This window comes from Pteronotus mesoamericanus, unplaced genomic scaffold (genome assembly GCF_021234165.1).
Source record: "Pteronotus mesoamericanus isolate MK-2021 breed Mesoamerican mustached bat unplaced genomic scaffold, CSHL_Meso_final contig_347, whole genome shotgun sequence".
In the NCBI taxonomy this organism is placed as follows: domain Eukaryota; kingdom Metazoa; phylum Chordata; class Mammalia; order Chiroptera; family Mormoopidae; genus Pteronotus; species Pteronotus mesoamericanus.
The window spans coordinates 2,248,822-2,266,209 of record NW_026555137.1 but is presented as its reverse complement, the minus strand read 5'-3'; the positions used below and the strand labels follow the sequence as shown (position 1 = coordinate 2,266,209).

The following is a 17,388-nucleotide window of genomic DNA, read 5'->3' as shown; positions in this document are numbered from 1 at the left end:
AAGGCCAGAGCCAAGTATAAAAGCCCTGCCGCACTTAAATGTTTCCTGCATAAAACAAGAACAGCCCATCTCCAAGGCGTGGTTCCAAAGAACCACGTTACATGTTGGCCCCAGTTGGCCAGTGTGAGAAAATAAAAGTGTGTCTGCTCCCTGAGCAACCTAAGGTCCAACGCGAACACTCTCCCGGAGGTTACCCTGATTCCTCCCAGCGCGTGCGGACTGAGAGGGAGTCTGAACGCGTTCTTTACTGAACGTGGAGCTAAAGCCAAAACATGGTGACTGCATTTTACACACAGATTTTTTTTCCACATTGGGCAATATGCAAAGTGTCCTAAACCACTTCACTGTGGGTGATTCTTCACTGAAGCTCTACTTTCTAAATGTCAGGGTTTCGCTGGGTTCAGGGCGCGGGGGCTGGTGTGCGTGGCAGGTGTTGAGGGGGCCTCCAAAAACATGCACCCACAGCGACTGTCCCGGCCCATCTCGCGAGAGGAAAGATGCGAGCCCTGGACACGGAGGCTGGAGTGGGGGTTCCCCCTAAACCGCCCCGTACCAGACACACGAGGTCACACATGTGCAGTGTCCCCGCGGCAGCCACACCGGCACACACTCAACGCTGCTTCCACAACAAGCAGCTCTGGGATCTGATTTGACCGACGTGCACTTGCGCAACGGCCAGGCGCTCGGCATAGGTCCGACGCCTTTCACCCATTCTGCAAATATTCGCCACCCATGGCAGACCCTGTGCTGAGCTTTTCCTTCAAGAGGCAAATTAGTAAATCGGGGCAGGTTCTCCCCGGGCGTCCTAGACACACAGCAAAGAGACGCCCAGGGGTATGTGCGTGCTACAGTACCAGGCAGATCTGGAGGAGCGCAGGGCGGGCTACCTACAGGCGGTTCCTGGTAAACAGCATCCCCGTGGACCAAAAGCTATCAGATGCCAAGCGGGCTTAGAAACTCCCTTTTGCGCCGGGCACGCAGATCCGGACTGAGGTTCTGATTTAAGAGAAAAGCAAGAGGTAGTTCAACACAAGCTAGAGATGAGAGATGTGGGTGCTCTTTCAGATGCCAGGCTGGGTGGGCTCATACCCACGGGAAGCTGGTAGCAAAGGGGGATTTGTTCCTAAGAGAAATTATTCTAGCTAAAGAGACGGGAACAAAGGAAACAAGATTTGCTAAAGATGTGTTGAAAACTAGGAATAAATAAGCAGCCCTGGGAGGTCACAGAGTCACTAAGGACAGAGACATGAACCCTAAAGGAAGAGGAGCGGTGGGGGAGGGGAGCCCCCAGCCCGGCTCAGTAGCCACAGGCAGGGGCGCTGCACTCGCTGCGTCCATTTCAGGGGAAACGCTGCATTTCTTGGTTTTTAAAAAGAATGCCTGTACCCCAATAGCTCGTTTTCAAATATTTCCTCACACGATCACAAAGCAGCCTTTCCTAAGCTTATGCAAGGTTAGGAGAGGCAAGAGACCGGTAGATTAAAAAATAAAAATGATTAAATCTACTGAAGGGCAATAGATTAAAATCCAGACTCTGGAGCCAGGCCACTCTGGATGAGTTTTTTCATTTCTCTGTGCTTCAGCTTCTCTGTGCACAAAATGGAGATACCCATTTCCTATCTCCTAAATAATCAGTCCACGTAAAACACCCCGAGCCGTGCATGGCACCACATGCTAGGTAAGTCTCGGCGGACGCTGCGACATGGGAGAAGCCATCAACACAACACAGGAGAGGAAGCGGACGGAACGCCCGGACCCCAGCTCCAGCGGAACCCGGAGGGGGAAGTGTCTCCCCTCCTCCCGCCAAGGAAAAGGCGCTTCTCGGAAGGCCCGCATCTCTGAGGGGGAAGCCGGGGCAGCGTGGGGACAGTCAGTTCTGTTATTGAGATCGAGGAGAGGCCCCCCTGCTGGCGGCACTCCTGGCGGCTGGGACCTGGGACAGAACAAAGACAGCCAAGAGAAGAGCGGCAGCAGCCTGGGGCTTGGCAACCTACCAGGAGGAGCATTTTGATCTAGACGTTGGCACTTCCCTCTGGGGCGGCTGGGACAGAAGTGACTGGGGAAGCTGTCCAGCCAGGGACACATCCGTGTAAAGACGTCCCAGCCGGCCTAACACCACCAGGACCAATTCTGGTAACAAACAGGACACCCGCCGGGGAGACCGCCAGCCCCCTCAGGGCTGGTTTTGAACCTGCGGGGCCCGAGGTGAAACGATCCCCCAGCGTCTTTTCCTCAAACCTCAACACGATGCCTGAGGCAAGTCCGAACAGATCTGGTGAAGACCGCTGAAAAGGCTGGCTATACCAAGTTACGTTCCAACAACCCATACCATGCCAGACCACTAACTAGCAGTGATCATCGGTCGCTGAGGCTATTCATGATCTGAAGTAGTTAGGATAAGTGAAGAATTTAGAGCGTCTCTAGTAAAAACTGAACAAGAGAAGCCAGCCGAGTACCTTAACAGAACGTGACTGATCTTAGCATAAACCGAATTGAACCCAGCATCGTATTTCCTGCTGGATGAGATGCTCATCGAGAAGGAAACCAACATCCTGAGAAACGCGGACAGCATTTCCAAGGGTTCCCCGGCATCTGGTCCTTGCCAGGTGCTCAGCAGACCCGCTGTGATCTTCTTGACGCTCACCCCTCTACGGCGGCGACGCCTCCAGTGATTATTCGGGCAACGGTCGGTCCAGTCCCGCCGGGGTCCCTGGGATCCCAGGTTCCGGGGGACTGTGGGGAAGACACTTCCTGGCTCCAAAAGAGCGCGTGGGAAGCGGAGACCCAGCTGCTCGGACAGCCGCCCGGGAGCCCCGGGCGTCAGAGCCTCCGGACGACAGGCTGCGGCGGAGGCAGAGGCAGGACAAGCGTGGACCTTCGATGACCTACTTCTAGACTTCCTCTTCTAGGAGCCAGCAAGCTCCCTTGTGATCTCGACATGGTTCATATCTGTGCTCTAAAGCATCTGAATGTACACAGTTTGTTTTCTCAGCTCTACACAAGAACGTCACGCGGACCCCTTTAAATGTTAGCCAGGAAACCCCCCAACTATCCCACTTTAAACAAACTGAGGGATAGAGCAGACTCGCATTTAAATAAATAGGTTTTAGGGACAGTTAAATAGGAATGTTCTAATAACTCTCTTTAATAATTTCTGGACATTCTCCCTTGAATATTCACCAAAGTAAAAACAGTAATAAAACCATTTAGAAACTTCAAACTCTCAGTTTGACATAAAAGCGCAGTTATATAGTAGCATTTACTTTTCAAAGGACCAACAACTATAGCTTGTTAAACCCTTATTAGTCATGTTCATACTATTTAAGTCACAATCAAAAGAAGAAAAGTTGCGAATGCTTTTTACATGGTTCAGTTTCACTTTTAAAAAACATCTTCAGAACTTGCTGCCAACCAGCGTTTTTCATGGGACGCCAGGGCAGGACGGGCTCGCTGCGACCTTCAGAGAGGCCCAACGCATTCATTTTAACCCGTTACTGCATTTCAACGTCACCGGGCTGGATACACTGTTAAAACCCAAATGAAGACGTTTCTAGTAACTGGTGATTTCGATATCAGCAGCGAAAGGACAACAATAGAAGACCAGTGGAAAAATCAAACCAGACTAACCAGTTCCTAAGAGATGGGCAAGGCGAAGGGAGCGAGGAAGGAGTCAACCACCGGAACGCTTTACGGGCGTCACCGCCCCCTGCCGCAGGCACCGACCCCGGGTCCCCAAAGGCGGGGGACCCTTTTATCAAGATCACGTAGCCTGCGTTCCCTCTCACAGAGCTGTCCCAGGCCCTGCGCTCTGCCCTCAAGGGCGGCTCCCAGGGTCCCTCGGAGGGGTGCTCTGTCTGCCCTGCATGACCGCTGCCCGAGCCGAGGCTCCAGCCCGGGCCCACGACTCTGGAGCTACCCTGTTGTCCAGCTTCCTGAAGGTCGCTGCACCGATGACCAGCAAGACGGCTCGCCTGGGGTGTCTGCCTGAGGCCGGGGTGTCTGCCTGAGGCCGGGGTCTCGGGGCGCCCAGCCCACTCACCTCCAGGAGCCCCAGTGAGGCCTGGAGGAGGCAGGTGACGTCTCCGGGTGGCTCGCAAGTCCGAGTCAGGGGACAAGAGGAGAGAAGCGAGGTTGCTACCAAGCCCTGCCGCCTCGGGGACACTTGTGGAGAGAGTGGCTGATGGCCTCCCCGCCCCTGGCCCCGGCGCGTCCCCGTGCTCCCTCTACTCGGACGGCTTCTCTCCGCTGCCCAGGGTCATCTGTGTCTGTTGTCATCGTGGCTGGAGACCAGCCCCCGACCCGCCTAATGCTGGGCTTTGTGGCTCCAGTTAGATTTCTGGTCACTTTTCATGGTAATCGTTTGAGCAGCAGAAATATTTCTGCTTGGGGCTCACTATGAAAAATATGTTGTATAACAGCTTCTTTCTCGTCACCCCTGGCTATAAAATTATAAAAATCGTTCCCAAGAAAACGGATCGTGTTAGAGTTTATTTTGTCTTTGTCTTTGTGCTTCCATATAACCCTTCCTGCCACACAGAAGAAAACCTCTGAATTAAGCATCTTAAAAACAAAGCCCTGGCTGCCCCGAGCCGCAGGGCCCCCGAGGCCCGCACCCCGAGGCCCCGCCAGAACCGAAGGGAGGCCGAAGCTGCGGCGCCGGAGCGGCAACTGCCCACCTGGACAAGGGGATCCTAGTGACTTGTTTGAAGGCACTGGTTTCCCTCTTAATAATTCCCTGTGCTTGCTCACCTTAGAATCTGCTTCTCGTTGGTGAATAGAAAGAGATGAAAACTCCACGTAGTTATGAATGTCAGATGCGTGTCTGTGGGCTAACAGAACTGAATGTGTCCAGTCACGGCAGAAAGAGAGCGCTCCACAGTAACGGTAATCTCTGTCCCTTGACCCACCGAGGTGACCTGTGATCTACTGCCGTTAACAAGGGTAACAATTAGACTACAAACTTTTCAGCCAAAGCAGTTCAATCCTCCAACATGTCACCTTATTTAAACTGAAGAAGAGTGAGTCGGATTGATCGCAATTAACTTTGCTCTCTGCTGTGCATGTACACTAGGTTAAGGTGTTACTTCCAAGGAGAATAGATTATTTTTAAACTTTACTGTAAGAAAGAAGTGTCATTACTCTGTGTATTTTAAACAATATACACAGCATATATTTTAAACAATAAAAGACTTTGCTCTTAGAGAAAATGAAAATGAAATCACGCAGAAAGCGCGTTTTCCAAAGGAGCCCGCTTCACAAACACACACACCAGGTAAGCCTTACTTCACACACCTGAGCTAAGGTAACGGTGGATATTTTGAAGATTGACTTCATACCATAAATACGCTAGAGAATAGATTTAAGCTGGAGCTGAAATAAAATGTGTGTGGATGTGAGTCTTCTAAGAGAACTTGGCTGGGCCTGAGAAGTGTGTAAAAGAACCAACTTTGTACAGATAGGACAACAAAAGATGCCTTAGGAATCGGAAAGGACTGCCTACACCCTGCGCCCACCCCTTGCCCTCGGCCTGCCCAGCACCCACCTGGGCGCTGCCGCTGCGCCAACAGGCCACAAGTGCCGCTGGCAGGGCCGCTGGAGCCAGGGACGCGTGTGGCTTCCTACCTAAAATTAGTCCTGCCCACGCAGCCACAGCGGAGCTGGGCTGGGCTCCTCTATTTTAAGGTGTGCAGCTCCAAATTGCTTAAGAGCATATAATTGCTTTAAAAAAAAAAAAGCATATAATTGCTGGCCAGTTTCTGAAACTAAAAGTGTCGCCGAGAATGGACACGTCAGGTCCACAGACCCCGCACTTATTCAGCCTGTTACCTAGGGTCCCGGTACATGAGCAGCAAAACCACACCCGTGACATCTGAGGACACACATCACACAGGATGCACTGAGAGGAAGAAGCAGGAAGACGGCCCTCCATCTTTCCACCAGCCCCTCCCGACAGACACGTACACGCACGTGACCCAGGTGGGGGGGACATAAACCAGCCAAGCGTCCTCTTCTTTTCAGGAAGTTGTACAGCACCGAGAGCTGAAGCCGTTCCAGAAAAGAGCACAGGCTGTTTTCCTCCCCCACGAACGTGCTGCGCTCGCGTGTAAGGCGCGCGGCCGGCGCTGTTCCGGCAACATCGCGAGGGAACCCGTGTGGCCCCGCTGCCCCGGCGGAGACTTTGCACCGGTGTTTAAAACAGAGGCTAAATTGCTGGAGACGAATGAAAGAAAATGAAACGGCGTCGCCTTCCGCCACAACTCGGTCCACCGATGGCAAGGCTGCGCTGTAACCTGTACCCCCAGCATGCACCGGAAAATCAGGCTGCCGCAATGAAACTCAGGATTTCTGCAAGCTCAGGGCGGAGACCTCGCATCCGCCATGGGCACAGCTGTTCGGACAGGCTCAGTCACGTTAAGAATTGATAACACACACATACCTTCGTTTTCAGAAGCATGACATTTCACGTTCAATACCAAGTCAAAGGTTCTTTCTGGATTTTCCCTAAACGAAAAAGAACTCCGTTATATTTATTTGCTATGACATAAATAAGCATCTCTATAAAGTCAATATTTTCATAATTCTAATAATAAATCTTGTTCTTGTCTCAATAGATGCCACATAACTATATGACCCCAACATAGCAGAAATAAAGTTGTTTCCCCCAGTTCAGCAACTGAACAGACCTGAGACTTGGGCAAGACGTTTAACCTGTGAGCCTGTTTTTTCACCTACAAAGTGCCTCTTTCACATCACAGAATAATTGCGAGGATTATAAATGAAATAATACATCTGGAGGGCCTTTGGGAAGAATTAAGCGATGTATCGCCGTAAAGCATTGCCTTTATCTCATAGAATCAAAACAAAAGCCACAGGTTCCTAAGCGTCTCCACCTTTCCTGCCTACGAAGCACGACAGCAGGTTCTCAGACTTCCTTCAAAGGACTCGCAGTGTGTCAGCTATGAATAACCTGGTTCCACCTGCCACCTTCTTGACGACCGTGACACATCTATAATGCTCCTCAAGTGTGATGCTCGGCACATATTTTTCTTGAGATATAATTGCTCTGCGTTAGCATGTTTAAAGGAGCAGACTATACACAGACTCCAAGGCCAACACAAAAAGCCTTGCTTTAGGTTTTATGTCAATTATCTTTGGGGAAATTAGACATCTGCCTCCACATTCGATTCTCCCACTAGGAACAACAGTAGGGCTGCTTGGCTCCATTCAGAAATTACCAGCTTCTTTACGAACTTCTCATACATTCAACCTATTCATTGGCTTGGTTTCAAAAAGTGAATTGAAATCTATTGAGACACCTTTTTTTTTTTTTTTCAGAACAGAGTTCTGTTTTAATCTCTTTCTGACAGAAGATAAAAGATTAAGGTCTGACACCACAATATCCACGTGACCAAAGTGTTAATATATTTCAGTTTTTCCTAGTAAGGAGACCTTAGCGCCTTTGTACATTGCCAGTTTTTATCATGCACTTCCTTCAAATGCTATTGCCACTTTGGGCTTCTAAATAAACCTTTTTTTTTTTCTTTTTCAATGTTATTACAAGACAAGAATCCAGAAGCAGGAAGTGACAAGCCATATAAATTAATTTGCAATTACCCATATCCTCAGCCCTCCCACTATTAATTTGTTTAAATGGTAATAATCTGACTCAGGCCATCGCCTCTCAAAAGCATGCTTTTGACATTAGTTGATTATGTCAAAAATCAATTAATTGCTTTAACATCATAGGGGGCCGCCCCCTCCCTGTCCCCCTCCCCCGGCCAATGATTTCAAACACTGCAGAAAATTACACTACAGGATTTTCCTAATATTCCTCAGTATGTCTCTTAGGTGTAAAAATTAAATGCCGACTACGTTACACTGTGTAAGTTTCGCAGTCATACAAATATACAGGATAGTCATTATTTTCAAGTCTAAAGGGAAGTGAGAAAGGAGGGGCAAGGGGAGAAAAAAGGAATTCTTTGCCAAGTAAGTTTCGGGATTTAAAAAGAGAGAGACAGAAAGAGAGCGCAGAGGAAGCAAAATCCCCACACTGGTTCCGAACGCCCTGGACCTCCTGAATGTCCCGGGGGGAAAACAAAAAGCAAAACGCGCTGGCAGGCTCCGCTAGCCCGTGAAAATACTATCGAAGTGGAAGCGGGTGCGCGGCGCCTCCCGGCAGCAGCGCCGGAGGCGGGGCCCCTGCAGGGGGGACGCAGGGCGCCGCCGGGTAGCCCTGCCCGGGCCGATCGCCCCGCGCCGCCGGGGCACTAAAGCCCGCGCCGCGACGGCGGCGCTCGCCGGGGACGTGGCCAGGCCCGCGGCCTAGCGGCGCACTCACCGCGTCCTGCTGTCCATGGTCACATGTCGCGCGCGCGCTCGGGGGTCGCGCAGGGCAGCGCTCAGGTGCCCCCGTCGCCGCCCGACCGCCCGCGCGCCCGCCCGCGGCCTCTGTGACAGATGCGGGCGCGGCCCGTGTCCCCGCCGCCCGGGGCCTCAGTTCCTGCGCCGCCGCCGCCGACCAGGAAGTGGGCGGGGCGAGGGCGGGGGCGGGGCGCGCGCACCTGGCACCTGACCGCGCGGCTGCCCCTCCGCGGTGCGTCCCCCAGTTGCCAAGAGCCGCCGCCTCCGCCCGTGCGGTGTCCACGCGGAACGCGATCCGCGATGCCCGGCGCCGTGCGCTGGTCCCGGGCGCGGCGGGTGGGGGCGTTTCCTGTCACTGCGGCGGCCTCCTGGCAGCCTGGCCCCCTGCAGCCGGGGCCTGGGGACTGCGGTGTGCAACCCCGGGGTTGCCCCGTTCTCCTTGGGGGACGTCCACCCGCGAGCACCGGCCACATAGGCCACTGCGGTGTCACAGGCGCGCCTGCACCCACAGCACGAGCAAGGACTGAGTCGTGGACACACTCACGGTGGCAGGTGGAGTGGAAGGGTCCCTAGGAGCGCACTGGGGCAAGAGGCCTGGGACGGGGCGGGGGGCCGGGGTGGGGGGGGCTGCTGATCCAGCGCAGGTGGGGGAAAAAGCCGGCGTGTGCACAGGACGTGTCATAACTCCAGGGGACACATACTGCAACCAGCACCTTATAACAGATGGAGAGGCAGCGAGCCAGCTGGGGGCGGGTGTGCAAGAGCAGGTCCCCCTGCCGGTGCGTGACCTCCACCTCACAGGCCGCCCTCTGTCCTCCCTGGTCCCCAGGATCCTGGGGGAAGCCCTGGAGGAAAAGCCTCATAAAGAACCTTCCAAAGACAGTCCACAGCTGCGCCGGGGCACAGACACCTTCTGGAGGCTCCTGCCAGCAACGGTTACCACCCACCCTTGGCGCATGGCCCCCGTGCTGGCCACCCAAACCGGTGTGGCTTCCCCCTCGACTCTCGCCGAAGATAAGAGGAGAGGAAACAGAATGTGGTCGGAAAAAGGCGAATTGTGGCACGTCCTCGTCAAACGAGGAGCCTCAGGAATTCGGTACAGAATTTAGGCTTAAGAGCCTCAAGTGAAACTCAGTTACGCCCATTATAAACGCTCTTGCCAAAGGCGGGCATTACGCAGGCAACAGCAGCAGGTATGTGGCGGAGCCGCAGGCCGAATAGTCCAAAATGAGGGCAGGACATAATGGGGACATAAAAAAAAATACATGCTTTAGCACACCGGGCTGTCATAGCTTGGCTGGGGCTGAGCCACCTCGCTTCAGCTTCTCAGTTCCTGCGTTCGTAGGATGGGAATGATTACATATCACATGAACAACGTGTGTTCACATTTAAAAGTGCAACAGATTTTGTCTGACCTCTTCAGACATTATTCTGTGGATTTCAGTTTCACAATTAAGCAAACTATACCACAGGCATTTTTTCCCCCAAATAAAACTTGTTTCTGTCCAATAGGTTACCATTCTGCAAAACCTTGGGAAAAAAAAATTCTGTGAACTAAAAACCACTTCTGCTCCAAGTGTTACTAAATGTCTAGAACTTCTCCTTTCATTATAATTAATTCTCGACCCCTAAAAAGGAACCCTACCCAGGTGCCCACACAAAGAGCTTTTAATTTGCGATGTGAAAATATTCCTACATAGGTTTCCCCCACCCATTTGTTGGGATATAAGTGACAGTTATACCCCCATATAATATAAATTTGTTTTTTTTTTCAGTTTGCATTAAGTATGTAAAGGGAAAATACTATAGATGCACACACCAAGCAAATTTTTTAAACTAGCTTTTAAGTGGACCATAATCAAGAGGTTCATTTATCTGTTCTGATATTAGTCAGATGAAAGATAGAAACACGGAGAATTTTGTATACACTTCTCTTAGTGATATGGTTATTTAAACCAATGGTTATAATTTTAGCGACACTCATGCCCAACTTCTGACATGCATGATGGGAAGTCTGAAAAGGGCAAACCTCCACATTAGGATTAGATCTTCCCGAGATCCTATTTCAGCAACAATACTTCCTGCCTGACAATGGACAGTAGCCTTTCTTTGGGGCCACAGTAGTCAAAGAACGTGGTCAAAGTCTGTCAGCCGTTGATCTTTTAAACTGGTGAGCTTTTCAACTTTTTGCGTATTTTTAACGCATATGTGTTCTGCAGTTCGTAGGTAAGATGTTCTAAAAATATGTCCTGGATCAAGTGTTGTTGACATCTTTCTATGACTGACTTTGCTTGACGCAATTCAATTAATGAGAGAGATGAATTAAAATCTCCTCATTATGCCGGCGGATTCGTCTATCTCCACTTACAACTCTGTCTGTTTTTGCTTTATATAGTTTGGGGCTGTGCTATAATATGCAAACCAGTTTATAACTGGGCTGTCTGCCTGGTAAATATATCATTATGTTGTGGCTGTAACTCCAGCAATGTTTTTTGCCTTAGTGTTTAAACAGGTTTCTCCTGATCAGTATCTGCAGAGTATTCATATATCTCTTTTCATCCTATTACTTTAACACTCTCCAAGATATTATGTTTCAGATTTATCTACCGCATGTTAATTTTTACTTTTACTCTCCTCTGATAATCTTTGGCTCTTAATCAAGTATTTAGAACATTGAGCTGCTATATTTAAATGTATGTCTGCCTTCTAATGTTGTGCTTCCCATTTGTTTTCTCTTGACTTGTGTTCTTTTTTTCTTTCACTATTGCCTTCTTAAGAATTGATTGATTTTTTTTTAAGAGAACTTTATTTATTTTTAGAGAAGGGGGAAGGGAGGGCGAAAGTGAGGGAGAGAGGCATCAATGTGTGGTTGCCTCTCGCACACTCCTAACCTGGGACCTGGCCCACAACCCAGGCCTGTGCCCTGACTGGGAATCAAACCAGCGACACTTTGGTTCACAGGCCGGCATTCAATCCACTGAGGCACACCAGCCAGGTCTGACTGATTTTTTTTGATGCCTCTCCTTCTCCCCCTGTCTGTTGGAAGTTTTGTATTCTGTTCCTGTTCATTTGGTGGTTATCCTGGAAATTTTATAGGCAAATTTTAACTGACTAAATCCAGAGTTTATCAACACACAGCCTTCTCCCAAACAACACCAGGACCTTTAGGACACCCTTCCAAGCTACCGTACATTATTAATGTTTCATACAGTCACTCTTTGCTTGGATTTACCAGTTTACCACTCACTTTCCTCCCCTTTCTTATTTTCATCGTAGGTCCACCTGTGGTCGCTCTCCTTCCAGCTACAGATAGACTAGAGGTGCTGGCATAGTATTTTTTGTTTGAGTGGGACTGTATCTCTCTCACTCATTGTTGAACAGTATTTTTTTTCACTGACAAAGAATTCTAGGTTGACAATTATTCCTCCTGGATCCATCCAATACGGTTATACCGTCTTCCAGCTTCCCTAATTGTTAAAACTATCTTGGAATGTAATCTGTCTTTTCTCTCCAAAAGCTTTTAAGAGTTTTCATTTGTCTTGAGTTGTCTTTAGCTTTCTGTAGTTTCATGGTAAAGTGTGTCGGTGAGGATTTTTTAAAAATCCACCTTTCCTGCCGTCTTGGGTTTTCTTGACTCTGGACGCCCAGCCAGCTGAGCCACACCGGCCAGAGCCACGGTGAGATTTTAGAAGCCACTCTCATGAGTCGTGGTCAACGTGCATCCGAGCCAGGCATCTAACTCTGTTGCCTATTATTGTTCTTAGGTGAAACTTATTAATAGTAATACTACCTTTATTTCTTGTGGCAGAAAAATTCTCTCTATAAAGTATTTAACAAGTCAAAGTTCTTGAAGGCCTTAGAAAACCATCTTGAAAATACTTCCTCAGGACCTGCCTTTTCGCATCAACTGAGGTAGTGCAGTTTAGAAGAACATTCTCCAATTATATTATTTTTTTAATACCTAGCAGCAATATCATAAATTGGAATCTAAAGGTAAAACCTCCTTCAGAATGATGCATAGAGCACTTTTAAAATGGAGAAGAAGGCAGAGGAGAAGACTTGGGAGCAAAATCTTTCCTCAAAGTGCTTCTCTGAGTGGCTTTTGCCTCTCATTGCTATAAAGTTAGCATTCTCTGTTCATTTGAAAGCCAACTCCAAGAAAGAAAAAAAAAAAGTAGTCTTTCAGTTTGGAGACAAAAGGGTGGAAATCAGTCTTAACAGCTTTATTACCAAATATGAATATATCCAAACATTTATAAAATTCAAGTAGGGAAGGATATCTGTTTCCTTTGCTCCTAAACAGTTACTGAAAAAGAGAGCAAACTTCTCAAAGACAATACAGCAAAGACATCCTGCCCCCCCCCTGCCCTCTTTCCAGGAGACTTTCCCGAAATTACGGAATCAAATGCTCTTAACCTCTGACCGGCTTCTGCTGCTTCGCCTTTACCTCTGTCTGCCAACCTGCCAGACATCGGAAACCTTACAACAGTCCTCGGTGTGAAGAAAAAGATTAGAAGCCGAGTGTCACAGACAGGCCGTAACCAGAGAAGTCCAGTTTTCTTCCTAGATTCTTCGAGGGGCCTCGCTGGTGCCACAAGAAACAGGGCGGCGTGCGTGTGGTCCTGCTTCACGCCTGAGAAGAATCTCCTGACCCCGCCCACCGGACGCTCCCATAAACAAGCAGGCCTTCCTTGGGTGGGGACTCCGCTCACACCCATTCAATGCTCTCAAGGGAGTGAGTCATCGTATCCAACCGGAATGACCTTGGCATGCACTGGAGGAAACGTAAGAGCATCTGATGTCACAGTCCTAGTCCAACTAAATCAGTCACCCCTCCAAGCTGCCCTAATCCTGATACAGAGAAATTGTCAAACCACATTCCCGTGCGCCAAGGGCTACTTTCCTGAAGTACAAGAAAATGAGCAGACTAAACAGTACGTGTACTTATAAATCTGATCGACTCCAGGGAGAAAAAGGAAGCCGCTACAGGGAAGCAAAGCGAACTCAAATACCAAGACCAAAGGGAGAATGCCTCAGCCGGAGGCGCTTGCGGGGTAACCAGAGGTCCGAAACCCCACAGCGTTCCACCGCTGCCCCTTTCCTTGCTGTTCCAGGTAAGGCCAGGGTTAAACTAAACAAGGACTGAGCTTTCTCCTGGGCTTCGAAAGCAGGGGCCTCGTCCCTCTCTGCCCTTGTTGCTGGTGTCACAGGCCAGTGCGTCTCGTGAGAACAGCTCTGCCGCAAAGTCTTCTCTGGGGAGGACGGGGCGGCTCCACGCATCTGCGCAGGGTCCTAGTGGGGGGGGATGTTCTCCCCTTGTGAAGAGGACTCAGTGTCTTCCCCGCCCGCCTCGGTTCACTGGCACAACCCCGGCCTTCTCCTCGCGCCTCCTGAGTCTGTCCGTCGGGAGCGCTGAGCTTGGCCTTCGGGGCCATGACTCAGCCTCGGAGTCTGTGACTTTGTGGACCCCCTGCATCGTGTGGCCCGAAGGCTCTTCCTGCGCCCCACGTCCCGGCTCGTCCCTTCACTTCCCTCTGGGCTGGACTGTGGATCAGGGTCACGTGACATTAGGATGTCACTGTGCATAGTAATTACACTGCGTTCTCACCCTTGTTACTCAAGAACACGACCGGAGAGGCGCTGCTAATTCTTACTCTCCAGTGACACCGATAAGGCCATTTATTCCCCTGGAGGGTTTTGAACACAAACATGTCACCCTTCCCCTTGGCATAAGCAGATGTGGATTCTTAACGTGCGCCTGAGTTCACGAGGAGAGGCCCCTGGTGGGCGAGAAGGGGGGCTTCCAATCCAGGGGCCTGCTGCTGAGTTAGAGACAGCTGACCCAGCAAGCCAGCTGGCAAAGCAGGAAGCAGAGAGTCCGAGCAGTTGATTCACTTTGTCATTTCATGCACAAAGGCTGCGCTACACCAGAAAGACAGGCCTGACCGCATTGGCGCGGAGCCTGTTCGCGGCTGTGACTTCTGTCAAGCGCTTCGTGATCGGCTTTTAGTAGCTGGGTCTCTTGGAAGTCGTGACATGCAGATTTTTAGTAGGTAGCACAGGTACTGGCTGTGGCAAAGCAGGAAGTTAACTTTCTAGGACATTTGATTCCAAGAAAGCCTGCAAGGAAGAACCTGTAGGCCAGAGGCACCAGGAAATAAGGGTCAGCTTGCAACATACTACTGAGACTTCTTTTTAAGATTTTATTTATCTATTTTTAGAGAGCGGGCAAGGGAGAGAGACAGAGAGAGAGAGAAACATCAGTCAGTTGCCACCCAGGGACCTGCCTGCCCACAACCCACACACGTGTCCTGACCAGGAATCAAACCCACAACCTTTTGCTTTGTGGGATGACACCCCACCAACAGAGCCACACTGTTCAGGGCTTCCTGAGACATCTTTTAAAGTCATTTTCTCATAAAGCCTATAAGGATCTTCCCTCTGTCTCTCTGTCTCCCTCTTTCAGTTCAAAATTGTTTATTATCATATGTCGTCTCCCTCATGGATGTGTTTAAATATCCAAATTACAATACCATGAAATACTTTTGTAGCCAGACCTTTCTTTAAAAGTCCTTTGTACAAGTAGGATAAATAAAAGCATCGCTATGCAACAAACTAAAAGGCTTTGTTCTATAAAACTAGGAGAAACCGAGACTTGCCGCCACTGCTCATTTTACAGGTACGGAAAGCGAGCGCTGGAAGAAACTGTCCCGATGGACTTAGTCTGTAGTCCGCCTGCACCTTCAGGAGCAAACTAGGTCTAGAAACTGCATTTCCTGATTCTCAGAGATGACAAGGCGACGCTGAAGGATAATTCTCTATGAACAGTCACGTAAATCGAAAACAGAGCCTTGCATTATGCTTCTTTGTTAGTGTCCTCTGTTATTTTCCCTGCTTATATCTTCGGGGTATGAGTCTCTATTTAACATATGGTTTTTAACCCATTGCATTAAAATGACCTATGGGGGGGATTATGTAAATGGAGATTTTTTTTAATGCAAGATGGAGGCCTAGGAAAAAAAAAAGGCCAGCGAAGATCAGCCGGCCACCTAGGAAAGGCGTGTGTTAGAAGAACTGGGTGCCGGAAACAGCGGCCAGGCAGGTCTGAACTGGCGATTGTGTTATGAGGGGCTCAATCACCTGACCCCGGAGCTGAGCTTCCAATCTTCCCGTCTCGTGTATGCCCACGTGCTCTCTGCCTCTCTAGGCTGCTCCCTCCATGCCAGGCTGCGCTGTCCCCTGGTGCACGGTGGCCACGGTCCCATCTCCTTCTGTCCCTTGGAATGAACACCCCCCTCCATGACGCTGTGCTCTGGGGTTAAGCTCTTTGGCTTTCTCCTGCATCCCCTCACCTCCCCCCAAGGACCCCGTGTGTCTTGGCTCCCAGACTGACTTGGCTGGAACACCTGGTATGGACTCTCTAGCTGGTTGCAAAGGTTAGTCCTCTTCTGGTGGAGTTCACCTTCTTTGACTAAACTAGCATCGTTCCTATCCCTGGAGACCTCGCAGTCGCTGCCCTCAGGGAGTAACCAGCCTGGTGAGCTAGTTAGCAGAGACCAACAAGACGTCTGCGGCGACATTTCTGACCATCGTGAGCGCCAGGAAGAAACCGGGCAGAATGGGACGGGGAGGGGCGTGGGACGTGGAGGCGAGCGGGGATGGGCGCTAAGCGACAGACGTGCGGAGTGGGGGCCAGGCCGCAGCTGAGCGAAGATCTAGGGCATGAGGCCTCCTGGCCTAGAGGACAAGGACACGGAGTCCCTGAGGCTGGAACCTGCTGGGCCGATTAGGGGACAGCCAGGGTGGCCGGTCGGAGCAGCAGGGGAGAGAGCCCGAGGGGGAGGCCGGGTCAGACCGGTGGGGGGAGGTCCAGACCCGGGCGGGGGGGGGGGGTTATCTGCAAACATGGCGGAGACCCTGTGTGTCACCCTCCTTGCGGTGGGCGGCTACTGGAGGGGCCCAGGCGTGGGAGCCAAGGAGAGGGTTCGGGAGAGCCCTCCGAGACGCCGCTGCTGCCGCGATCCAGGAGACGCGGTCAGGCCCCGGACGCCGGTCGCGGTGGAAACAATGGGACATTCTCCTGTTGCAAGGGCCTGTCACTATTAGGGGTTTGGCCACTTGGGAAGGGACGGAGGGAAAGACAACCGTGCCGGTGCGGGGTGAGGAAGGAGCCAGGAGCTCTGCTCCGGCACTGACAGGGCGAGCTGGGAGCCCGCGAGCAGCCCAGGCGTGGCCCCCGCTGCCGTTGCTGGGGGGGAGCCCGTGTCCCCTCCCCACCACGCCCCCACCTAGGCCGCGGCCGCACCAGGCCTTCAGCCGGCCTGCGAGGGGCGCTGTTCAGCACGCTGGGCGCTCAGCGTTGGCTACACTTTTCAGGCTCAGGTTACCAGCTTCACCATCTTCGTTAAGGATGCACTGCCCCAGAAGCCCCTGCGTGAAAGGGAAAAATAGAGTCCCGTTTCCTTGGTAACATGGACCACAAAGTCTAAAAACGCATGCAACAAAGGCATTCATACGCGCATCCAGGAAAAGAGAGCCGCACCCCTGGATCCCCCGGGAAGGAGTGGTCACTAAGGAGTTCCTGCCACCTCCCCCGGCCGCGTGCTGAGGCCGGGGCGGGCTCGGTCTACAGACCCTGCGGGCGTCGCTGCACGAGGACCGCGGCGGACCTGATCTCCGGCCGCTCCTCCGGTGGCCCAGTCCCCGTGGCTCCCTCTGCCCTGGGCCGTCCCCAGACGCGCGCACCCTAATTAATACGTTAGGACAGAAGCCGCCCGGGCTGGCCGTCTCCAGTCAGCTTGTTTGCCACGCACAGAATCAAGTGTAAGTGGTTAGTTTAGAAACACAGTATGAAGAGCTCCCAAACGTGAAGCCGCGTGTGAATGAGGCTCGCGGGACCCGTGAAGGACGGCAGCAGCTTTCCCGTGGCGACTTCCCGGGAGCTGTTCGCACCTTCCAGTGAAGGAGTCCAAAGCCTAAAAACGAAACAGAGCAAAGATGAAGTGTCAGCAAGTCTCCGAGGACAGG

General features: G+C 51.3%; 1 protein-coding gene across 7 annotated transcripts in view; it reads right to left on the bottom strand.

Annotated features, from left to right (window-relative positions):
• The window catches only part of DENND1B (DENN domain containing 1B), a 142,252-nt gene extending 129,198 nt beyond the window's left edge, over positions 1-13,054 (bottom strand). For 3 of the 7 annotated variants that reach the window (XM_054576553.1, XM_054576558.1, XM_054576555.1), the window contains exons 1-2: positions 12,778-13,054; positions 6,437-6,501 (exon numbers count right to left, since the gene is read on the bottom strand). In XM_054576553.1, coding sequence (XP_054432528.1) covers positions 6,437-6,501; positions 12,778-12,833 — 121 coding nt within the window. In that variant the 5' untranslated portion in view covers positions 12,834-13,054. Of the gene's footprint in view, positions 1-6,436; positions 6,502-8,338; positions 8,531-12,777 lie in introns of those variants that run through there. The other 4 variants (XM_054576559.1, XM_054576554.1, XM_054576556.1 and 1 more) reach the window with 2 other exon arrangements.
• Between the last annotated feature and the right edge of the window lie 4,334 nt (positions 13,055-17,388).